This window comes from Lynx rufus, unplaced genomic scaffold, assembly GCF_022079265.1.
Source record: "Lynx rufus isolate CCGP_SWC_20201006 ecotype Redwood Valley unplaced genomic scaffold, mLynRuf1.p SCAF_3, whole genome shotgun sequence".
NCBI lineage: Eukaryota > Metazoa > Chordata > Mammalia > Carnivora > Felidae > Lynx > Lynx rufus.
Window position 1 is genome coordinate 28,271,348 of NW_025814845.1, and position 25,953 is coordinate 28,297,300.

Sequence of the window (25,953 nt, forward strand, 5' to 3'; positions counted from 1 at the left end):
AGTGGGTACAATGGCCATCTCCATTTATAAATGATGGAACTTGAGCTCAGAGTGGTTAGTTAACTTGACCACAAAGAGGTGGCCAATAAGTGGTACCCAATTCCAAGGCTGTTAACTTCTTCAGCATATCTCCAACACTGCAGTTCTCAACCAGGGCTGAGTTCTCCCCAGTGGACGCTGATGCTATGTGGGGACATTCCGGGTTGTCACATGGGGGACCGGGGGGAGGGGGGGGTGGGGGAGGGGACGGCGGGGGGGGGGGGGCGGGAGAAGACACCAGAATCTAGTGAGCAGAGACCAGGAACACCGATAAACATCCCAGGATGCACAGGACGGTTCCCCACAGCAAAGAATTATCTGGCCCAAATGTCAACAGTACCAAAGCTGGGAAACCTGTTCTAATAGATAAGCAAAAAAAAAAAAAGTCCCACTGAAGGGAGTGGAGGGAGAAGCGCTCACCTTTCAGGGTCACCCAGGCTGTTATCTGCTACCATTGCCTTTAAAACATCAACGTTTGCTAAGGAAAAAAAAAAGAAAGTAAAGGATTACAATGGGATGAATCACATGAGCAATCCTAGAATTATTACATCAGAAAAGCTGTTGGTAGAAAAATAAGAAAGAAAAGAAAAGCTGTTGGGAAAACATCCGAGTTCCTTCAGTTCACAGGACCCTGGGGTCCCAGAGAAGTGAGAGTTTTTCCCAAGGCAACTCCTCGAAATGGCACCATCGACAGATAACTCACCATGCTGGAATTTAGTATGAGTGCCAGACAGTCTACACAAAGGAAAGCAGATTATTGCAGAGCTGTGCTTCTGACACGTCATTCCAACATAACATAGAAACATACACTTCTTCCCCCGCTCCCAAACCACAGGGAAATTTACATGTTGCTATTCCACTGCATTCAACTCCCTTTGCTAAATATGCATGACATGCATGTCTTAAGAGACCTGTATTCTAAGTAACTAACTTGAATCTAAAAAAATAAATTAAAAAAAAAAAAAAACGGTTAAAAAAAAAAAAGATCCGTATTCTAACAAGTTACAAGGCCCAAATCACAAGCCTTCACCTCTGGATCCACATGTATTATCAGGTCTGTCTCACATATAATCAGGGATGGGAGATAATTTTCCAGGTGGGCCATTTGGCTTAGCTCAGCTTCAGGACCATGTAAGACCTTAACTCTGGCCAGATACTTTAAATTTCCAAAAGGTGGTCACAAATATAAGTTACGTAATACGGACTGAATTAAATTGGACTTCTAATATTAATTTTTCAAAAAATCCAAATTTTTAGGTGGAGGGTGTAGGCTATCAACAAAAACAAACTGTATCTAAGCTTCTTGGGTCCCCACTCCCCCTCCCCCTCCCGCCTCCACAAACACACATCTTTAAGCCTCTTACAGAGCAGTTAGACTCTCAAGGATGGAAGACTGAATGTTCAAGTTCCTTTTGGATATTTAATTGGCAAGGCCAAATGTTATTACTGACTCCTACCCTTTTCATTGATTTTTAAAGTGCTGTTCTCATGAGGGACCACAAATTCTCCAGAGATGAAATAAAAAAATCACTATTTATCATGTGGGCCAACACCAACATTTAACATTTAACATTTCAAATGACATCCCTAGGGGAAGAAAATTCAACACTACTGATTTTAAGTATTAACAGTGAAGGGTTTATCCAGTGATTCTCAACTTTTTAAAAACTAAATTTATCTGGGCACCTGGGTGGCCCAGTTAAGCACCTGCTTCTTGATTTCGGCTCAGGTCATGATATCACTGTTTGTGAGTCTGAGCCCCACATCAGACTCCACACTGAGTATGGAGCCTGCTTGGGATTCTCTCTCTCTCCCTCTCTCTCTGCCCCTCCCCAACTTCTCTCAAATAAATTAAATTTAAGTTTTTTATTTTTTTTTTATTTTTTTTTTTAATTTTTTTTTTCAACGTTTATTTATTTTTGGGACAGAGAGAGACAGAGCATGAACGGGGGAGGGGCAGAGAGAGAGGGAGACACAGAATCGAAAACAGCCTCCAGGCTCTGAGCCATCAGCCCAGAGCCTGATGCGGGGCTCGAACTCACGGACTGCGAGATCGTGACCTGGCTGAAGTCGGACGCTTAACCAACTGCGCCACCCAGGCGCCCCTAAATTTAAGTTTTTTAATTGAAATAATTATTGGCCCACCCAGGAGCCTTTTGCAACATCTTTTTCCTAATCACCCTCTCATGAAATTCTAATCTTGAAGATGCATACCTGTTTACATAGTAGATGCAAATCTGTGTTTTATATGTAAAATAATTAGGGGTTTTTGCTCCCATGATCCATTTCCCCCCTTTACAACCCTTACAAATAAACAGATTCTTTTAAAAGAAATACTAACACAACATGCCATCTTTCCTTTTTTTTTTTTTTTTTTTTTGTAAGTTTATTTATTTTGAGAGAGAGAGAGAGCGTGCGAACAGGGGAAGGGCAGAGAAAGGAGAGACAGAATTCGAAGCAGGCTCCGCACCATCAGCACAGAGCCCAGTTGGGAGCTTGAACGCATGAACCGTGAGATCATGACCTGAGCCGAAATCAAGAGTTGGACACTTAACTGACTGAGCCCCCCAGGTGCAACCATTAACACAGCAGGCCATCTTTTCTAAAAGAAATATCCTCTTTGCCCTTCATGACTGTCTGTGAGGATGGCCAAATGCATTCCCTAACACACGTTTTGACCTAAGTAAGCCTCTTGTCGTTACTGAAAACGTACTGAAATGGATCGGCAGCTTGTATGTTCTCCCACACAACAAAGAAGACACGTTACCTTCTGTGACACAAACTCCAATACAGTCTAGTGATGTCACTCATTTTCCTTTTGACTAATAATAAGGATGCACAAAATTAATTTCTGTGTAGTCAAGGGGTTTAGGGAATACCCACAGTAATTTGCCAGTTGACGCTTATTCTCTGCCATCTAAACTTCAAGACTACAAACATTAAAGAGGGAAAACAACAACAACAAAAAAGGTCTGAAAATAGAGATAGCACTAACGGCACTCACTTACAAGAATGGGCTTTTTAAAAACAAAAGTTTAAATTAGTTGCCGGAGAAAGTTTACCACCTCTAAAGATGACCTTCCTTAGAAACATGGAGTCAGAAAATGATCGAGGAAGATTATTAAAATACATTAAAATCATTCCTAAAACTGTTCTTTTATAAACTTGTGTTATTTTTTCTATATTTATGTGCTCCTGTACCTCGCCCTTATCTCTCATAAAAATTAATAAATAGCCCCATTGTTTGCTATGAGTGAATTCTTTAAGAGTGGACTCAAGTTTCTGTGTAAACATGACCCACACCCTCCCTGTCCGAGGAGGTTCGGTGTGTGAGGTCATGTGGTTTCCCGGGATGAGAAAACTTTCTAACATAACCTCACCATTAGGACTCAAACACATGCTTGAATTTGGCTGTAAAATTACTATGAAGGAACAATCATCTGATTAAGTTCTTTTGAATATGTATCCCCTCCTTGATTGTGACTCATAACTCCAATAAGCCATAAAAGACGGCTCCCCTGCTCTTGTCAACGTTCTGTCGACTCTACTTCCCTTCATGGGTATCCAGAGAATGGGAGGGGTCAGTTACAGGGCAAGGAAAGCCTGTCAGGAACAGGAGACATTTTCTAGAGGGTAGTAATTTCATGAAATGCTTCCTCTCTTCTGTCCTGAATGTCTGCCTGATCTTAGGTATAAAGCAGTGAAAATCAGGCAGGAGAAATGCCCTATTTCTTCCGCTACCAGTCTTTTCTGCAAACATTCCCTTGCAATCAAGGCAAATCCCCAGGCCAGAATCATTGCCACCGGCCAAATCTGAGTGCCTGCCATGTGCCAGCCACTGACCGAAAGCTTTAGAGACCCTACCATGTTTGACTCTCCTGACAAGTCCAGAATAGACAGAATCATCATGCCCATTTTACAGATACAGAGGCTGAGGCACTAAAGATCATAACTGACTGGCCAGAGTCACACAGCTAGCGTGACAGAGCTGGACACAAACCCTGGTCCGTCTGAGTTTGGGTGGGTGCTTTTGACCCCATGTTATCCTTTACATTCTTCAATGTCCAAGTCCTTACCCAAATGATCAATAGTTGAATGCTTCATAGGGCATTTGCATAATCATTAAAGCAATTTTCAGAGACCTACTCGGTAATGATAATTTGTAATGGAATCCCTCCTGCCATAATATCAATTGAACCCCAAGGTAAGAATTTCACAAAAGGATCTCCCTGCCTAGAATAATCACAATATCTTCATTGTTACCAGATCAGACAGTTTAAGGGCCTGCAAGAGAGCTGTAAACGTGCAGGTATTTTCCAAATTCCCATAGAACCCAAGAAAACCCCAATGACCACCCACACACTCTTCAATTCAATCTATTTACAAAGATAAATTAAGGGTAGCACTGTGGTTAATCCAAGCCTTGAGATTAGCAGGACAGTGATCAGTATGCAGGTCAGCTGATAAATGTATCCCTCAAAAGATTTACCTAAACGAACCTGATTTGCAACATTCGAGACACGATATGTTTAAACCATAAGCAAGAATGTCACCATGAGTACAGGTGAAATATTACCCCATTAGTCAAATTAAAAATGCAAAGCAGAAGACTATTCATAAATCATGATAGCAAATGTTTTAAAATATGTAAGTACAGGCAAAGAAAACCTAAATAAACATGGCAAATGGTAATGGATGGGTTGTATTTAATTGTATTCCTTTTTTTTTTTTTTTTAATTTTAAAGGAAAAGTTACGTTACGGTGTGCTTACAATTAAAGAAACGGAAAACTGAATTAACATCAATAGGCAGGTCTAAATTGATATTAAGTCCAGAGACTGCTAAAGACATAGACAAAAGATTAAAAATGCATTTGTTCTCTAGAGAATTGAAGTCTCAAAGCAAACCAAAGAAGCTAGGATATAAACTGGTAAGAGACCCAACAATGGATCTAATTCCCTAGCTGTGGTTTGGGCACAGGCTGGAAGGAAGCTAGAGATGGCCATGTCTGGAAAAGGGATGTCCAGTGAGGTCAGATGTCTCCTGGTGGCCAAGGAGAACCAAGGGCCACCCAAAGGATCGAAACCACCACTCATGCTCACAGGTCACTGGAGAAATCACAGGAGACAAATGAAGGCATGGACCGGGGGAGAGGGGAAAAACCAGGGAGCAGAGGAGAAAGAAGGAAAACAGTACCTTAGCTGTTACTTTCATGTACCTACCGGTAATTAACACAGAGGAAACAAAAAGGTTTCTTCCCAAAAGGAAAAGGACATCATTAAAAAAGAAAAGGACAGACCTGTTTGCCCATGAGTGTGGGAGGTAGGAAACTACACAGCAAGCTTGTTCCAGAAAGTCAAACGCTTTTCCTCTGCTGTAATGAAGCAGAGTGCCACTGTTGGCCCATCCTGCCATATGCTGCTTGTTGTATGAGCTGGGGGCCAGTTTCCTCATCTGCAAGATGTGATGGTAAAAGGGCCTACCTCCATAAGGTAGTTTTGAGAATTTAATGACTTAATGCTTAAGGGTTTTATAAACTATCCCAGCTGTACACTTTATCTCTTTGAAAGGAAGACACTTCCATCCCTCCTTCCTGCTACCAGGAAAGAGGCAGTAACAGCAAGTGGTTAAGTACAGACTCTGGAGTCAGATGCTACAGTTCAAATCTCAGCTCTGCCACTTGCCAGCCGTGTGATGTTGGCAAGCTAGTTAAGCACTGTGGGCCTTTTGGTTTCTCAACTGTAAACTGGGAATGAAGTATCTGAATCGAAGGGTTGTTAGTCCCTAGAAAGCCCTCAGGGCCACCATACGGCAAACACTCAGCTCATACAAGGAAGTTGTACATAAGAACTTCAGCCCTTGCAAAGTTTTCACTATTTATTTCTGATCCAACAGTCAGTCCCACCACATCCCATACTAACTAATTCAGCAGCTGCCCCAGCTCCCAGAAGCCCCAGTCCCAAAGGCCCCCAAGATCCCAAAGCCACGTGAGGTAGTTTCCAATGCACAAGGCACGCCATGCCTCACCGTGTGTACCTCCGTTGGCCTGAAGTTTCCATGCCAAGAACATATTTGTTTATTTCTTGTGCAAATTAAAAATGATTTCTTATGTAGAAATGTGCACCATTGGGTATTAATGAATAACATCACCAAATATCGTTCCCTGAAGGAAGGTCTCTGGAAGGCAGAGATCAAAATCCAAGTATTCTGGTCATTTTTGTTCTTACTTTAAATGCCATTCTACTCTCTGTCCCAAAAATAAATAAAAAACGTTGAAAAAAAATTTAAAAAAAAAAAAAAAAGGGGCGCCTGGGTGGCGCAGTTGGTTAAGCGTCCAATTTCAGCCAGGTCACGATCTCGCGGTCTGTGAGTTCGAGCCCCGCGTCAGGCTCTGGGCTGATGGCTCGGAGCCTGGAGCCTGTTTCTGATTCTGTGTCTCCCTCTCTCTCTGCCCCTCACCCGTTCATGCTCTGTTTCTCTCTGTCCCAAAAATAAATAAAAAACGTTGAAAAAAAATTAAAAAAAAAAATAAATGCCATTCTAATAAGATTGATTATGCAACCGGTTTTACATCCTGTAGAATGTAAATTAAAGAGAGGAGAGGTAATGCTGTGTAGTTGAAAGAGACCCAGCTAGGGCTAAGCTGTTCACTGACCATGTGAACTCAACTACTTGAAGCCTTCGTTTCTGCACCCGTAAAATGGGTATAACAATACTAATTTTAGAGGTGCCTGGGTGGCTCAGCCAGTTAAGTATCTGACTCTTAATTCTGGCTCAGGTCACGATCTCATGGTCGTGGGATCCAGCCCCCGAGTCCGGCTCTGCACTATAACAGTGTGGGGTCTGCTTGGGATTCTTTCTTTCTCTCTCTGCCCCTCCCCCACTCATGCTCTTTTCTCTCTCTCTCTCTCTCTCTCTCTCAAATAAATAAACGTTTTAAGAAAAACAATACCAACTTTAGAGGGATAGTGTGAGGATTAAATGAGATTACATACGAAAAGCACACTGTAAAGAATAACGAAAATGATGTGGAACCAGCTGAAACTGCTGTTTCTCTAAGTCAAAAGGCTGACCCACACCCAGGGCCGGGCCGGTGCTCTGCTTGACAGTGAGGCTGTGGGGGTGGGGCTCCCCAGGGAAGGGCTGGAGGCAGAGCAGCAGCATCTACTTAGCAGTACGGCTAGTTTCCCCTTCGGACGAATGGCTCGGCTACATCGGTGTGCCCTACAGCACCGCTGTGACTGGAGCCAGGACAGAGCCCAAGGAAGAGGTTTTCTTTTCGATTCTCGTGAGAACTCAAAGTACGGCGATCTGCAGCTATTGGAGATGTGGCCAACGAGTTCCACATGCCCCAAAAGTCACTGAGAGTCTCACCCTGTGCACCCCTGTAATGGTATCCTACAGAAATCATAACCAGTGTTCTGAACAAGAACCCTGATTTATCAAATCAAGGTTCAGTTCATCCTCCACTTCAGAAGAGAGGAGTTAAGAGCACATTTCCGAGGGGGGAGATTGCCTATGTCCACAAAGGTTAAACTGTTTAAAAATTGGAACACTTGAGAATAGATCCCAGAAGAGGCAAATCCATGGAGACAGAAGCAGAGAGGTCGCCGGAGGGTGGCCGGGGGAGGGCGGTGGGGTGTGGACGGTGACTGTTTAATGGGTACAGAGTTTCAGTTTGGGATGATGGAAACATTCTGGAACAAGGCAGTAGTGACGGCTTACATCATTATGAATGTACTTAATGCTACCGAACTGTACCTTTAATGGTAACTTTTTATGTTTTGTCTATTTTACCACAGTTTTTTTTAATACAAAAAAAAAAAAAGAAAGGAACAGACGATGTTTGAGTGCCTACTATACTAATAAGCATTTTACATGCAGGATGTCACAACAATGTTACCATATAAATATTATTTATTATCCTCCTTTTAAAAACAGGTGGAAATGGAGACTCCATGAGGTAATGTGACTTCCCTCAAATCAAAGTGAGGCCAGGACTAGAAGGTGAGCCTCCAGGGCGGGCTTTATGCACTACTCACACCCACTGGCTCTCTGAAAACACACTTACGTGAAACTTCATGGTTGGATAACCTGAAAGCTTAATGGATTAATGAGCTTAGGTAAAAGGTGCTGCCAATGACCAGAAATATTGACAGGAGAGTTCATACAAATTCTGACTCTCTGAAGCAAGTTTTCAATAACACATATGAATATCGAATTGTTCTGGAACACTAAAACATCCATACCTTCATTTTTCATGATGTAGCGAACAATCTGCCCAACGGTGTCACTGTTTTCATTTACACTGTCATTCAACTCTGAAAGAGAAGGCAGAGGAGGGTATGGGTTAAATTGGTCACTTCTGTGGATTCCATGACACCTCACTGAACAGTCTCAAGAAAGCTCTTGTCGTGGCACTAAGGGTCTAGGCTTTCTTCCTTCAGCCCCAAACTGCCTGGTGCACAGTCCATGGTGATTTCCTTGGCATATATAACAGACATAACGAGTACCAGAATTATCCATCAACTGTCTTCCCAAGTCCAAACACCCACTCACTTTCATGCATCTGTATCAGTCATTACTACTATATTTCTCTCTCATCATTTCCTTAAACCCTTAGGGGAAATGGGAAGAAGATAGTTAATTAAAAGAAAAAATTCTCCTTGGATTGATTGATTGATTGATTGATTGATTGATTTTGCATGCAAGCAAGTAGGGGAGGGACAGAGAGAGAGGGAGACACAGAATCCGAAGCAGACCCCATGCTCAGTGCAGAGTCTGATGCGGAGCTCAGTCTCACAACTGCAGATCACAACGTGAGCCAATATCAAGAGTCTGACACTTAACCAACTGAGCCACCCAGGCACCCCCCGCCTTGGATTTTCTTTTAATTGCAGGTATACTACATTAATTTAGAGTATGAATTTCTTTGGGGGCAATTATTCATCCATGTTTATAAGCCTCTCCTTTCTTTTAAATACACTTGCAACTGACCTAAATATCAGCTGTGGTTATTTGCCCACAAACCGTTAACTTTATGAGACTCTGTATATGTGACAGTGTTTGAAGAAAAATCAAACCTCCACTCTGAAACTGTGTAATTTCAGGGAGGAAGGAAAAAGGAGGGTTGAAATACACCATCTTAGTTCACAGAGAACGAATCAAGGTGTGCAGTGTCCTACTCGTGTACCTGGGAAGGTGTCTTTCTCCATCCATAGTCGGCTTCCCCCTCTGTGAAAACACACGTCTGGCCGGACGGTGCAAATGTTGACCTGCTAAGCCGGCTTACAGAGCATCTTTGAAGGAGGGGAGGAGGCTTGCTTTCTATTGACAAACACTCAGCTTTGGTTTGCTCACAGCTACACATGACTCATCCTGCAACCGGGTTCTCTCTCTGCCTCAAAGGTCAGTGGGGGTGGGAAAAACCAACAGGCCAGCAGGCTGGCAAGGAATGAGGAAGCTCTCCCCAGTCCGCCCTTTGGACTTTCTCGAAAGGTGACCTACTCCAAATGCCCCCCTCTTCAAAAACTGACCTTTGAGGAGCTGAAAGGGATAAGGAAGGTTAGGTACTACTCCCCAACTCCAAGTCTGGAAATGTCCCTGAAGGATGGTTGAAAAAAAACATCTATGAAGAAAGAAAATCTCATTCTCTTGGGTTTTTCTGAACACTGCCTAACACTCCACGTTAAGAGGAAAAGGTAAGATATCCTCAAGTTAATCTAAGGCACCATTTCTTGCCACACTTTTATCGCACTGTTGACACAATTATTTTACTTAATAAATATAAATTTCAGTCACACAGATTTAAGATCGAATTCCCCCAGCAAGAGTAATACCATACAAGTGGTGAGAGCTATTTATATTTCACATTATCCTTATTAGAATCTCTTTTAATAATAATAGTAAGGATTCATATTTACTGAGTGGGCTTATGTGCCAAATACCAAATGCATCATCTCTCTAAATTCCACAATAATCCTACAAAGTGGAGATCACTGCCCTCATTTAAATTAAATTAAATTGGCATGAAATTAACTAAGATTAAATTCTAGTTAAATTATACATAGTAGGGATTTAGAGCATATGTGACTTGCCCAAGGTCACAAGGAATGAGCTGGTAGGTGTTTCGTAAAGGACAGGCAGGTTTCAAGCTCTAGGTGGGGTTACTACGAAATCTACACGGACACTCCGCCATACCACCTACTGTGAAGATGGACCATTTTGCCTCATAGAGATGGAAAATACATATGACTGGTTACTTATTTCAAAATTGCCCCCACTTGGGGCACCTGGCTGGCTCAGTCAGTACAGCATGCGACTCTTGATCTCAGAGTGGTGGGTTCGAGCCCCACACTAGGTGTAGAGATTAAAAATAAAATAAAATCGTAAAAAAAAAAAAAAAATCGTCCCTATCCACATCTCCATAAAGAGAATGCAGGTATTTACCTATCTTTTCAACCTTTTCCTCTTCCACATCTTGCTCGGCTTCTGTTGTACAACGATAGCCTTTCTTCTTGAGCAGGTGGCATATGAGGACGCCGAAGAGACCCATGATGAAGAACACAGGGACGAGCGCATATGCGATATACTCTGGGTGTCCATTGCCAGTATTGTTAGTGGGCGACGGTGTCGTCTCCGTTTTGGAGTGCAATGTGCGGCTGCCACCATTGTCTACAGGAAGAAATACACACGGCCACGTCAGATGTCTGTCGGAGGCAAGAAAAACCTGACAACACTGGGGAACGTGCACGTTAAATCCGAGTCTCCTCCCCAAACCGTGGGCCACGCGGAGACTGGTGGGTCTGGCAGCACAGAACACAGGCTGAGGGCCAGGCTTGGCTCAAAGTCTGAGTCCCCTTCTTGTCCCTGCTCCTCATAAACTAGGTCCCACCCTGGGAATTTCTTTCAAAACCTCCCAAGCTAGTGTGTGCTTCTTCAGCTGTGGCAGCACCCACACAGGGCAGAAAGCATGTACAGAGTTCCGGTGAAACATAAGCACAAAGCAAACACGCTATTGTTCGGTGGCATTATAGCGGGGTGCTTAGTGGTTAAGAGCATGGACCCAGGAGACCCGGGTTCAAGTCCTGGCTGTACCACCTAGCAGCTGGGTGACACTGGGCAATAACTTAGCATCTCCATGCCTCAGTTTCTCGTGAAACAGGTATACTAATAGAAGCGTCCCACCCTTCTAGGGTGTTATGAAGGTGAAATAAATTATCCACGTAAAACATTTCAAACCTTTTTGACAACATACTAAATGCTCAACTACGGCAGTCACCATGCTAGGTGTGTGTGATATATCAGAGTAAAACAAAGATCCTTGTCCTCACGGAGCTTATGTTCTAGAAGGGTTTAGTAAGCTGACAGACCTAAAATATGCGAAAGAGAAAAATCCAGAATGGCATCAGTCCCTAAACAAAACACATGGGCAGGTCACAGGTTGAGAGAAATGCCGTGGAAGGCATATACATGGGTAAACAGAAGAAAGAATAACAGCAGGGACCTGTTTTATGACAACAAAAATAGGGCGGCTGGGAAGGAGGCATCTTTCAGAGAAAAGGAGAAATTTGCCTGTGGGCATGTCAAAGCATCACATGGACTTATTACCAGAGGTGGCAGACATCCAATCCTGCAGGGATACCACACGTAGGCTCCCAAGAGGTGCATGCGCATGGGGATCTGAATCTCCTCTATGAAGGACAGTGAGAGGCAGAGAGCCTGGTGCAGTCATGAGACATGGCCAATGAAGATACCAGAGAAAGAGCAAATTACATAGAAAACCAGCTCACAGACACAAAATGAGAAGAGAATTATGAAACGAAGGAGGGGGTCAGGTAGGATGAGAAGTAAAGGGAAATGTGAGATTTGATTGAAATGAAGGCTCATTATTTGGAATACTCAGATTCTGAAGTGCTAAAATGAAGTTCTCTATATCAGGGAGATTCACAGTGCTGCTTAAGAAACCCAGAAATAGGAGGATGCCAGGGTGGCTCAGTTGGTTAAGCATCCAAGTCTTGATTTTGGCTCCAGTCATGATCTCGTGATTTGTGAACTTGAGCCTTGCATCAGGCTCTGCACTGACAGCGTGGGGCCTGCTTGGGATTCATATTCTCTCTCTCTCTCTCTCTCTCTCTCTCTCTCTCTCTCTCTCCCCCTCCCTCTGCCTTAAAAAAATTAAAAAGAAAAAAACAGAAAAGAAACTCAGAAATTGGAAAACTAAATACACTTAATTATAAGCTCTCTCAAAGAGTGTTTTGATAAAAAAGAATCCATGTGGCAATGATTGAATGGGACAAATATCAGGTGTGAAATAACCACATTGCATTATTGCAGCAAACAGAAGCCCAATTTGCAAACCAGAGGCCATACAAAGGGCTATCAGTCTTTCACATGGAAATATCCATTACCTTTGAACATGAAAGGAAATTGCTGGTTTCTTAGGTTTGTAAAAGGCTGCTTTCATTATTTTATCAGACAATCTCTAGAATTGGGGATAACCTATTTTTTTTTCTGATTTATCTTCCAGGAATCAATATAATAAATGAATGAACAAATAAATGGAAGTACACGCACACACACACACACACACACACACTTCCCTAAAAATGCACAAATATATCATCTAAATCAGGATTTAACTACCAGCCTTTCAGTAAAAACCAGAAACATTTCTTTAACTCCTTTTATAATTCTAAGTAAGTCTTATTTAAAAATTCCTTTTTTTAAGTTTATTTATTTATTTTGAGAGAGAGAGAAAGCAGGGGAGGGGTAGAGAGAGGGAGACAGAATCCCAAGCAGGCTCTGTGCTATCAGCACAGAGTCCGAAATGGGACTCAGAAACCACAAGATAGTGACCTGAGCCAAAATAGAGTCTGACGCTTAACCGACTGAGGCATCCAGGTGTCCCTATTAATTCCTTTTTAGTAACATATATTCCATGTAACAGGAATAGGTGAAGCAGGCAACATGCTAAGACCGAGAGAGTTTTACTCAGAATCATGGTCTGTTTCAATCTGGAAGTGACAACCAATTCTCTTTGGAGGGCAGTAGGAATAGGGACAAAAGCGGAGGGGCTCAGAATTGGAGCCAACAGCTCCTCCTGAATCAGGGGGTTGAGAATGTGTCTTTATCATCCATTTGGTATTTGGCAAACCCTTGCAAATACTACATTATTTAGAGTCTGTGATTTACAAACAAGTATCAGTCACTTAATCTTGTAATTATTCTACCATGGGAAAACTGAAGAAGATATGAATCTAAATTAGTGAAACATGAATTACAGAGAGACGCAATATAGCACTGGGGTTACAAGGTCAGAACGCCCGACATGAATAACAGTTTCGCCATCTATTAGGCATGTCACCTTGGGCAAGTTACTTCATTGTTCTATGTTCAGTTGCCTCATTATTAAATAAAATCAAAATGATTATATCTTTCTAGGATGATTTTAAAACATGGCCCCAAATCCTTTGGTACTGCTCCAACCGAGAAGTCTGTACGTCCTACCCTTGAATATATACTCTGAGGTTTGTCTGATCAATAGAATATGGAGTGACACTTTGTCAGTTTCCACCTCCTGTCTCTTGGGGCACTTGCTTTTGGAAACTAATCACCCTGCCGTGCAGAAACCGAAGGTTCCTCAAGAAAAGAACCCAATAACAGTCATCAACTTGCCAACTCTGTAACTGAGTATCTTAGAAGTAGACCCGAGGGCCCCAGCTAGTGATGCATGGAACAAACATGAGCTGTTTCTGAACCCTGACAAGTTGTAGATTTCTAAGCAAAATGAGTGACTGTTGTTATTTTGAGCCACGAAACTTTGAGGTGAATTATTATACACCAAATAGAAACTAGAAGACTACTTCATGGAGTCATCGTAAGGATTAAATATATTAATATGTAAAGCATGTAGAAGAGTGTTTAGGAAGAGGCACACATTGTAAAAGTGTTTACTCACCACCTTGATAGAACTGTACTATCCAATATGGTGGCCACTAGCCACAAGTAGCTATTTAAATTTAAGTCAATTAAGAGGCGCCTGGGTGGCTCAGTTGGTTAAGCGTCTAACTCTTGACTTCCTCTGAGGTCATGATCCATGGTTTGTGAGATGGAACCCTGCGTTGAGCTCTGCACTTGACAGCATGGAGCCTGCTTGGATTCTTGCTCTCTCTCTCTCTCTCTGCCCCTCCCTCGCTCACACGCATGCTCTTTTTCTCTCTCACTTTCAAAAATAAACATTTTAAATGTAAGCCAATAAAAATGACATAAAATTAAAAATCCGGTTCTTCAGTTGCATTAATCACATTCTAAGCGTTCAGTAGTCACATGGGTAGTAATTGCTACCATACTGGACAGGTCAGATAAAAAACATTTTCGGGGCCCCCGGGTGGCTCTGTCAGTTAAGCATCAGACTTCAGCTCAGGTCATGATCTCATGGTTTGTGAGTTTGAGCCCCACGTCAGGCTCTGTGTTGACAGCTCAGAGCCTGGAGCCTGCTTCGGATTCTGTGTCTCCTGCTCTTTGTCCCTCTGTTGCTTGTGCTCTCTCTCTCTCTCTCAAAAGCAAATAAATAAACATTAAAAAAATTTTAAGAACATTTTCATCATCTCCAAAAGTTCTGTTGGACAGCCCTGTTATAGACTACAAAGAACTGCTAAAAAGCGGTTGACTTGAGAATCTACTGTGACCTACCATAGCAATTCAATAAAAATAACTTTAAAATTACAAAGTAACTATTGACAAATAATGCCTTAAAACATTGTTAACTTAGGCAAATTTAGTTTTCCTTCAGTTTACACTAAAGACTTGTTTAGAGACATTGACCATCTTTCTCTTTCTCCCCAGCTGAGTCATATCTGAATTACAAACAAATTATTTGAATCCAATTGAATAGCAAAAGTGGTCGCCACACTCTCTATAAAACAAAAAATGGCAACAATATGAATTTTGATCATGGGATAGTAAGAAAATATCTAAGTCAATCATTATCCACCCATTTGATGGAATAATATGCATCATTTAAAACTATAAAGATTTCATGAAGACATGAGAAAACACTTAAGATACAATGTTGAATATAAAAGGCTTGATTCAACATCTTACATACAGTATGGTCCAACTAGTTTTTTTAAAAATGCAAGAAGGCATAAAATGTACAAAGCAATGACCAAAATATTAAGTGATTTCAGGTAACTGAATAATAGAATAACTTTAAATTTTATTTTTATACTTATCTATAATTTTCTAAAATTTATATGTATGTATTACTTTTGTACTAAAGTGGTAGACACCTTAGGAAAAAAAAAAAAAAAAGATACAAAACAGAGGTGGTCAGCCATTTGGGAATCACAGACCCCTCTGGGAAACTGTTGGATGCTATGAAGGTTCCTCTTCCAAAATTTTGCCTTCAAGTTCTACAAGCTCTGAATCCCAAGTTCATGTAAGGGCAAGTGAATCGATAAGGATGATGCCTAAGTTTCTGCTTGATAACATGGTGGACATTGATGTCATTTATCAAGATGGGAAATAACTTTAAAGAAAAGGAAGCTTGCTTGGTGTGATGTGTTGAATTTTACCTCCCTCCCAATTCAAATGCTGAAGTATCCCAAGTACCTCAGAATGTGGCCTTATTAAAATACAGGGTCTTTACAAAGGTAATCAAATTAAAATGAGGTCATTAGAGTGGACTCAAATCCCACATGTCCTTATCAAAGGAGAAATGTGGAGCCAGACAGGTACAAAGGGAAAACACAATGTGGAGATACAGGCAGAGATGGGGTGATGCTTCTAAAGGCCAAAGACTTCCATGAAACCACCAGAAGCTAGGAGAGAGGCATGAAATAGATTCTTCTTCACAGCCCTCAGAAGGAAGCAACTCTGCCGGGCTTGATCTTGGAATTCCAGCCTCCAGAAGTGTGAGGCTCTTTTTTAAGCCACCCAGTTTGTGGTACTCTGCGACAGCAGCCCAAGAAAACTAATATACTCGGCATGGAGAGGACGCTATCACGAGTTCAGTTTTGAACATGGGGACAACCAGACGGAAATATCCAGTGAGAAACCGGATCCACTCCATGAGGAAGCTGAGGGAGAGAAGCCAGGGTTCTACCCTAGAACAGAGGATAGAGTTTCCAAAAGGAATGAGCAGTCAGCAAGGTCAGAAGCTGCAAGAGAGAGCAACTAAAATAGGAAGGAAATGGAAAATCGGTGCAGCCACTATGTAAAACAATAAGTTCCTCAAAAAGTTAAAAATAGAACTACCATATGATCCAGCAGTCCAACTTATCCTATTTACCCAAAAGGACTGAAATCAGGATCTTAAAGAGATAACTGCTTCCCATATTCACTGCAAGTATTATTTACAATAGCCAAGATATGGAATCAACCTAAGTGTTTGTTCACTGATGACTAAATAGATAAAGAAAAGACGATGTACATATACAACCAAATCCCTTTCGGCCTTAAAAAAAAAGGAAATCCAGGGGCGCCTGGGTGGCTCAGTTGGTTAAGCGTCTGACTTCAGCTCGGGTCACGATCTCACGGTCCGTGAGTTCAAGCCCCACGTCGGGCTCTGTGCTGACAGCTCGGAGCCTAGAGCCTGCTTTGGATTCTGTGTCTTGCTCTCTCTCTGCTCCTCCCCCGCTCACACTCTGTGTGTGTGTGTCTCTCTCTCTCCCACAAATAAACATTAAAAAAAAATTAAAAAAAAAAAAAAAGGAAATCCTGCCATAGACAACAGTATAAATGGTCCAGGAGGGCATTAGTGAAAAAATGTACATAAGTGAAAAAAGCCAGTCACAGAAGGACACACACTGCATAATTCCACTTTATGAGCAATCTAAAATAGTCAAATTTATAGAAACAGAGAGTAGAATGGTGATTGCCTGGAGTGGGGGGAGGAGAAAATGGGTAGTTCCTATTGAATGGGTATAATGTTTCTATCCTGCCGCACAGCATTGTGCCTGCTGTTAACAATACTGTATCATGCACTTAAAACTTTGTTAAGAGGGCTGATCTCATGTTAAATGTTCTTAACACAATTTAAAAAAAGAAACAAGAAACAAACAACCTGAGAAGACTCTTTAGAAAAAGAATTGAGAACTCAGACAAGTCAGGCAACATAGAAGTTTCTAAGGACTCATGGGAAACCATTAGTTTCTAATTTAAGAAGCTGCTTGGAATTTTTTAAACTTTCTCCTTGTACTTTACTTCCTGTTTTTCTGTAGTTTCTTGAAGTAAACTTCAAAATCCCAAAATAAATAAATACATACATACAATGAAAAAATAAATTAAATTGGAAGGAAAATAGATCTTCGTGGCCTTGGACAGCAGTTTTTCAGTAGACCAGAATGTAAGATTCGATTTCCTGGTTTGAAGAAGAGAGACTGAGCTCAGTGTACCCCTTCTAAAAGCCCAGTAGAAGCACAAAAAGGGTAGTAGGGTAGTTCACCGTCAGGGTGAGAGGAAGAAATTTCTGTTTGGAGTTTTGTTTTGTTTTTAAGCGGCTGAAACCAATGTATTTACATACGAAAAGGGCAAAAGGAAGAGACTGAGAGGGAATAAGGAGTGATAGCCTTGAGGAGATTTCCATAGGCAGGCAGATTAAATACTGGAATAGGGGGAAAAAAATTCACTTCTTCCTGAATCAGGGGGTCTGTGAGTTAGAGAGCTCAATAGTGGGCTGAAGGAAGTTGAGGGCACAAGGTGCATGACACCTCCATTTTCTCTCAGAATAAATAGGAAGAGATGACATCTGTTGAGATCTGGGGGCAGTAGGTGGGCCTGGCGGAGAGACTGAGAGAACAGGAGAGGAACAGGAGAGGGCTGTGCACAGGCACTCAGGGCACAGCCGAGAGGAGCACCCCAAATCTCCAGCAAGGCTAACCCATGTGGAGAGGTCCACACAAGCTGGAAAGCCCAGCACAGTAAGGGACCAGCGATCAGAGTCAGAACCAAAAGCATACAGAGCCATAGTAAACTAGGAAGAGAACTGTTTTGGGGGAGATGGTGTTCCAGAAGAGATGGAAGTGTGGCTCAGAGTGGTTTATTTCTCTGTTACCACTGACAACAATAACTACCACATTTACAGAGCATTTAGGAGCCAACGCTAAGCTAAGCATCAAATCTTCACGACAAACTTAGGGCAGAGTTAGAGGTCTGTCCCCACATTACAGATGGGGAAAGGAGGCACAGAAGCGTACAGCAACCATCCCAAGGTCACCCCGCTACTTGGTGGCCGTGCCTCAATTCAAACCAGTCCGTCTGGATGCTGCTTGCCTTTATATTGTTTCCTCTTACCTTCTGGAAGCCTGGGTCTCCACATACGTAAAACCGTGCCTATATGTAACTGGGCACCATCCAAGTACAAATGCGTGTGTAAGGTATATTTTAATTAGTTCTCCTTCAACAATATTTTATCATTTAGCTACGTCTCTGTCAAAATGCTAAATGCTGGTTTGCTCTCCTATTTCACAACTTAAAGACTCCCCAAACTTCAAAACCGTGGTTTCCAATTATCGCAGCAGGAAGTAGGATAGGTTTTAAAAATGCCCAGCACTAATGGACAAATACGAAACTGTTTTTTGTCCCTGTCTCTGACCTCCCTCCCCACTCCAAAATCTGACCCAGGCCACAACCCAGGTCCACTCAGCCTCTTCAAAAAGAAGCCCATCGCCTCATCTGGAGTTTGTCCTGCACACAGCAAGCCCACCGAAGCAGGGAGTTCTTGGCTCTCAATGAGGAATGTGATTCCCTTCAGCAACATCGCAAGTAAAAAAATGTTTAACAAAAGCCAGTGTTTATCAAAATCCTTTGGATTTTTCCTAGACCCAGCCAGGTTTGGTTTCTTCATTGCATTTTGAGGACCCACTATGTATTGTGACTTGCCAACATCTCATTAAGAAGGTCACAAAAGAAGACGTGATTAAAAAAAAAAAAAAAAAAAAGCCTGCAGATGGCAAGGAACTGAGGAAGAGCTCTGAAGAAATGGCTCCAAGTCAACCCCCAAAATCAAAAGCAGCTTTTTAGCTTGTTTCTAAATAATACTTGTATTTCCAACTGACCTCAGTGGTCAGAGGAGCTGAGAACCCTGGAAATGGCATTCCTCAAACCCAGTGGGCATTGCTCAAGGTTGCTAAACAATGGGGAAGACAAAGCTAATAACCAGAGACTACAGATAAGGAGGCCCTTGTGACCTCTCCCAAGCAGCTTTGCTCCAACCAAGGGACATTTTGATGGTTCTGATAGGTATCCTTCCACTTTTATCAGGAAAGGGTACACATTCTCAGAATCTAGGGTTTCCCAGCAGGGTGACCTGACAGCTCAGTGATGGAAAAGGCACTGGCTGGTATATAGATAACCCACACGAAGCCTGGCTGGAAAATCACTTTTAAACACACACACGCCCTATTTTGTTTTTAGTGAAGATTCAAATCACGGTGCCCAAGAGCAGTCTATTTTTGGTCTAGATTACTAACTAAGATCAATAGACGTACATTTCCCTAAAAGGGTTTTTCTTCATTCAGCTTTGCCACTGGCTACCTCTGTGATCTGAACAAGTCGCTTTACCTCTGTGGACCTCAGTCTGCTCAGCTGAAAAATTATGAGCTGCAGCCAATGGTTCTCCATGGCTCTCCACGTTCCCAACCTTCTCCAGCCCCATCCGCAAAGTGTGACTGGAGATAAAAAACACAAGCTGACCCTGTTGTGTCCATCAGGCAAAATCCAAAAAGCCCTGAGAACAAAAACTTTTATGCTTCACTTCATAGCAAAACCAAATCTGAGAAGCACATTGGTGGCCACACCTGTTCTGCTCTGATGTGAAGCTATATATGACCTCTATTCCGGTGAGTGTGCTGCATAAGCATTGACGTATTTGATCAGATTTCTTTTTTTTTTTTAAGTTTATTTATTTTGAGAGAGACAAAGATAGCATTGGCTGGGGGAGGGGCAGAGGGAGAAGGAGAGAGAATCCCAGGCAGTTTCCATGCCGCCAGCACTGAGCCCGACGTGGGGCTCGAACTCATGAAACCATGAGATCGTGACCTGAGCCAAAATCATGAGTCGGACGCCTAACCGACTGAGCCACCTGGGTAGGAGCCCCTTGATTCGGCTTCTGAAGCAGTGGATTACATTTGTAAAGTTTCAGCCTTGGGCCCCAAGGGTTTCAAATCTCTACGAGGTGGGTATTATCCTTTTATAGAAGGGGAATCGCAGATTCGGGGAGTCCGAAGTCACACAGTTAAAAACTGGTAAGAGCCTGCATGAAAACCAGGCAGGTGCTCGCGACCAGCCCACATGCAGCTTCTCAAACACCACTTTAGCATGATTGATTCTGCAAAACGACCTGCTTTATTAAGTTAATTGTCGAAACACAGTTTAAATCAATTACATACACTAATGATAGGGGCAAATACATAACAAATTCTACAAAACTAAATCATCCCCAAATTATTCCTATTTTTGGCTACAGAGATAAAACCAAAGTCACAGAGCTTTTAAGACCATCCCCGACAGTGCCAGTTATTGAGACAGAGCATCTATGCAGACACATTTTTAAAAAGCTTAAAATGAATGGGGAGAACAAATGAGCTCAAAGGGAAACCAGAAAGACAATGGAAGTCAGTATATAAATAAGTGCTAACCTTTGTAGTGAAACTTCAGGCCACCGCCAACTTCTATACAACTTCCAGATAAACAGCTGCTACAGCCCTCCCCACCCCCACCCTGAATCTGTGACCAGGCAGGGAGGGGACATCCAGATAGGATCCAGCTGCCCAGAGTCCACCCACCCATGACAGTGCACCCACTCAGTTACCATTATTTTGTCAAAGTCCTTGAAATGTTCCATGACACTGGAGCACAGAACTCTGATTCGGGACAGTGAAGACCACTCTGGGAACAGACAGGGGCCGAGACACCTTCCCCAGCAAATCGTGCATAAATCAGCAATGCCCAGCTATGAATCCCTGGTTTTCAGAAGCCTTCCGCTAAGACGTCCCTTGGAAAATGTAGCTGTCCCTGAGGCTTCTGCTAATACCTGTGTGAGATCAGTGGTACACTGGAGGATGCCAAAACGGATAGTTCAGCAGTACCCCAGACCTGTGGGAGAGGGAAACAGGGAGGGACGAGTAGCCAAAGATTTCAAAATATTGCCTGTGGCCAAGAAAGTTTCTTCCCTTCCCCAGTCCTTGGCCAAATGTTCGCTTTTGTTAGAAACGAATATAACCAAATACACAATAAGTAAACCTTGACTGGAGCCTGGCTCAGAAATTTAATCAATAAAAAAATTTCAAAACAGCTATAAAGTATATTTTGAGGACAACTGAGGAAACTGGGTTAAGGCAGGATTAGAGATGCATTGTTTATTTTCTCAGGTATAATGATGGTACTGTGGTTATGTAGAAGGAAGTCCTAAATCCCACAAGATGAATGATACAGGTATTTAGGGCGAAATGTAACAATGTCTGCATCTTGATCTCAAATGGTCCAGCAAGGAAGGATGGATAGCTAGCTAGATAGGATCAGCTAGCGGATATGGCAAAATGTTGGATCCAAGTGGTTAATATACAGGTGCCCACTTTACGATTCTTTCAATTTGGATATTAAAAGTTCGCAAAGGGGGGCACCTGGGTGGCTCAGTTGGTTGAGCGTCCGACTTCATTCAGCTCAAGTCATGATCTCGCAGTTCGTGAGTTTGAGCCCCACATCAGGCTCACTGCTGTCAGCACAGAGCCTGTTTTGGATCATCTGTCCCTCTCTCTCTGCCCTTCCCCCACTCATGCTCCCTCTCTCTCTCTCTCTCTCTCTCTCTCTCTCTCTCCCTCAAAAATAAAAGGGAGTGTAATAAAAAAAAAAGAGTAAAATGTTCCATATTAAGAAAAAAAAAAAATGGGGCACCTGAGTGGCTCATTTGGTTGAGTGTCCAACTCTTGGGTTTCAGCTCAGGTCATGATCTCACGGTTGGTAGGTTCGAACCCCATCAGGCTCCAGGCTGACAGTGTGGAGCCTGCTTGGGATTCTCTCTCTTCCTCTCTCTCTACCTCTTCCCTGCTCTCTCTCTCTCAAAAATAAATAAACATTAAAAAAAAAAGAAAAGCTCACAAAATCCCACTTAATCATTTTTTAAATACCCTTTGTGGGAGCCTATTATTATTTTTTAATGGGAAAATACATTTGAATCTCCAACCCAATTACTCAGAAAGGAATGTTTGGAGCACAACCCATTCTTAAGCTTCGCTTTCTTTGTATATGTACTACAGGTGTGGGAAGGGAAGTAATTCGTGTGATCCAGGAAGAAAAGGGACTTTACATTAGGCTTCAAAAGAAAAACTGAATTTGGCTGGATAAAAAGGGAACAAACATTCCTGACAGGCAGGAGAATGGGGGACAAAACTGAATCACTCCTGAACCCAAGCTAGTTACCAGAACAAAGGGCTGAAACTAGGGTGAGGTCAATATAAAGAAACAAAGATGCTTAAAATAGTGATGGAAATTATAAATATTTATCATCATAGATTTCAAATGAAACTAGAAGGGGAAAACTGCAGAGTCAGAGAAAGTCCCCAACATTCTCCAAAACTGTCAGATTTACCATTTGAAGTTACTTCTGAAGGCTACAGAACTCCCTGACCAAACACAATTCCCCAAGGGCATCAAAAGATTGAACAGAGACAACAGCCACAACCCCACAGCTGCTCCTTGGGAGAGGATTAACTTTAGGATCCCAGTGTTTAGAGAAGCCAAGGAACTCAACTTCTGGACTCTTCCTGAACCTTCCAGAGTCCTTCAAACAATGGTCTGCATTCAGAATACAACAGAAGGTTCGTCTGACCCGGCCTCACCCCAGACCGGAGCAAGGTCAACTCACCAGCATCTGCACTGGGACACAGGCGAGGAAGCCACCACACATGGCCCCAAGGCAGAGAAGGCTGAAGCGACGCCAGTGGGCCCTGAGCTGCAGGGCACATCTTGGGGTCCTCAGAGAGGGGTGTAAGCAAGGGCAATGCTCGTGGTTGCTACAGGGACAGGAGGGCTCCACAGTGCAGGCCCCAGCTGAATCCTCTCCTCCTCTTTTTCCGTCTCCCCATTCCCCTGCCCCTCCTCGTCTTTTGCTATTTTCGAGTGTCACCAGTCTGGGGATTTTTAAAATTTAAAAGTCTTTACCTACTGAGAGCACTGTCTGTTTTCTGGGGAGGAGCTAGATGGCTGGAGAACAGGTTTAGAGAGACACTTTTTTTTTCCCCCTTTCTGCATGCACCTTTTGAATTGTAAATTCTGTCCAAACAAGAAAGCAATGGAATTTTTTAAAAAGTCATCTGTTTCAAGTGACTTTAAAGCAACAAAACTTCAGAAATCTAATCTTCACTTTGGATCCTTTTTGACAAGTGGTATGTTATGAGAAACGAGCTGCTACATTAAAATAACTGTGATGGCAGCATTTACTGTGTTCACAGTATGGCAGGCATTGTTCCGGAAGCCTCATGTACAAAGTCATTTCATTTCCACAACATCTGTAAGGTAGGTCCTCTCACTAACCTCCAGGCCCCTCACTCTTAGCCACTAATAGTGCCTGTAAGAGTGGAGGTGGCCTTCAGTTTTAGCTAGTGACACACACCTCACAGTAAACAGGCAGGTTAAACCATCATCAACTGAAGGCAGAGACGGGCTGGGGCCCAGGTCCACATCCATCCACTGTAATGCCCTGAAACCCTAAAAGGCTGCCTCTCTCAAAATGATCCTAGTATGTATAATAAATACTGAAACCTTCATGCATCTTTTTCTAATGTAAAAATCTTCTTCGTGAAAGAATAATTAAAGCCAGCTATAGCAAGATGAAATTTGTAATCAATTAATTTTTTTAAAAAACATCCCAGCAGCATAAAATTACCCAATATTAACTTTTAACTACAAAGGCCAAAGACCACTCTAAAGTATAACTGTTTTACCCCTCCACAACTATGAAAAGGAAAGGAAAATTTTTTCCTGTCTGCTGAAAATCATCTTGTTCACATACGTATGTTTTCACATTATTATCCCAAAGTATTGTACTTAGAAGCAATTCAATACTTGGCACAAACATAATTTGTTCTGACAGCATTAGTTCCGTGGCATCTAAAAATCTTTCAGATAAAGAAGGCAGGAAGGGAAAGAAAGCAAAGGACAAGAGGAGGAAAATCTTCAATCATACACATCAGCTAGAGACACCATACAAGATATAAAATTTCCTATACAAATGACACTCGATACTTTTACATTCATTATTTTATCAAAACCTCTGTGGGTTTTTAACTGGGTGGTTCAGTCGGTTAAGTGTCCGACATCCCCTCAGGTCATTTATGGTTCATGGGGTCAAGCCCTGCATCGGGGCCCTGTGCAGACAGCTCAGAGCCTGGAATCTGCTTCAGACTTGGTGTCTCCCTCTCTCTCTCTACCCCTCCCTAGCTCGCGCTCATTCTTCCTCTCTCTCTCCCTCTCTCTCTCTCTCAAAAATAAATAAATATTTTTTAAAAAGAAAAGAAACCCCTAATCCCAAGGAGATAGCCAAGAGGGTGGGTGAGATCCTCATTTTGCAAGTAAACCCACAGTGGCCTAACATGACGTCACTGGGTAGAGGCAGAGAAAAGAGCCAGAAAGAAGAACCACGGCTCACACCTGCTGACATCTTCCCCACGCCCTTCACACAGCACATGTCACCCGGCCACAGGACTGTGGTCCAAGCTAGGAAACCCAAATGTGAAACAGAACTCACAGGAAAACCCCGGTTTAAGTCACACACACCTATCTCCCCAGCTGGAAGGGCCGGTGTCCTGCCTCCTGCCTATCACACCTCCTGGGATAGGGTGTAAGCACCTTAACCATTTGTCAGGTGGTCCCTGCAAAACTGGGAAAGCAGATTCTACCCCCTCCCAGAAGGGCTCCTGGGTAACTGAGTGTCCACTCTCCCTGTAACCTGACCAGCAGTTTTGTCAAGATGCTATTTGTAGGACACAATGTCCAGTGTACTTACACACCCATTTGCCAAATACTGACAGTTTGTTAAAAAAACATAAATATTTTCAGAGCTGGACAACTGATATACCCTGTAGCTTTACACACTTGTTGGGTCAGCCCTTTCTGAACGATGTTAATCTACCAGCAAGCCCCCGGGCTCATCGGAATCAACAGAAGGTTCCAGTTAGCAGAGATTCCAAAGGAGGCCACAAACAGCACATTCCTAACCCCAGCCTGGGGAACTGGCCCTGAAGGAGATTTTCACAGGACTCCATTCCATTCCACATTGCTAGATCGGTAAAGGGACAGTACACAGGAGAGGAGTTTACATACCCTTTCCAAAGCCACTGCCCACTTCTCACAGGGTTGCAATTCCTAACAGACCTGTTCGTGTATATTCCTTGCAAAAGGCCAAGCAGGGACTAGGTTAGAAATTATTTAGGGGCGCCTGGGCGGCTCAGTCGGTTGAGTGTCCGACTTCGGTTCGGGTCATGATCTCACGGTTCGTGAATTTGAGACCCACGTCGGGCTCTGTGCTGACAGCATAGAGCCTGGAGCCTGCTTCTAATTCTGTGTCTCCCTCTCTCTCTCTCTGCTCCTCCCCAGCTCATGCTCTGCCTCTCTCTCTCTCCTTCAAAAATAAGTAAAAAAACATTAAAAAAAAAAAAAAAAACAAGAAAGAAATTATTTAAACTGTGGGAGAAAGCGAACGGCAAGTGTCAGGACAAAACCACCAAACAGGCAGAAGAGGACAAGCCCAGGTAGCCTGTTTCCACCAGAAAAACAGCAAGAGTGGGGGTGAGGAAGGGGGTCCCTTAGGAACCCGAGGCTCTTCCAGAGCTCTACAGACAGGGAGCTGGCACAGAGAACCAGGCCTCTGGGATCTTCTAGGTCCCTGGTTTCTGGCACAATCCGTCCCTGCCAG

At 42.8% G+C, this 25,953-nt stretch overlaps 1 protein-coding gene across 2 annotated transcripts in view; it reads right to left on the minus strand.

Annotated features, from left to right (window-relative positions):
* Window positions 1-25,953, minus strand: part of RELL1 (RELT like 1) — a 69,655-nt gene that overhangs the window by 26,683 nt on the left and 17,019 nt on the right. For both annotated transcript variants that reach the window (XM_047092424.1, XM_047092425.1), the window contains exons 2-4: window positions 10,488-10,712; window positions 8,288-8,359; window positions 460-517 (exon numbers count right to left, since the gene is read on the minus strand). In XM_047092424.1, the coding sequence (XP_046948380.1) occupies window positions 460-517; window positions 8,288-8,359; window positions 10,488-10,712 (355 nt within the window). The remainder of the gene's footprint in view (window positions 1-459; window positions 518-8,287; window positions 8,360-10,487; window positions 10,713-25,953) is intronic.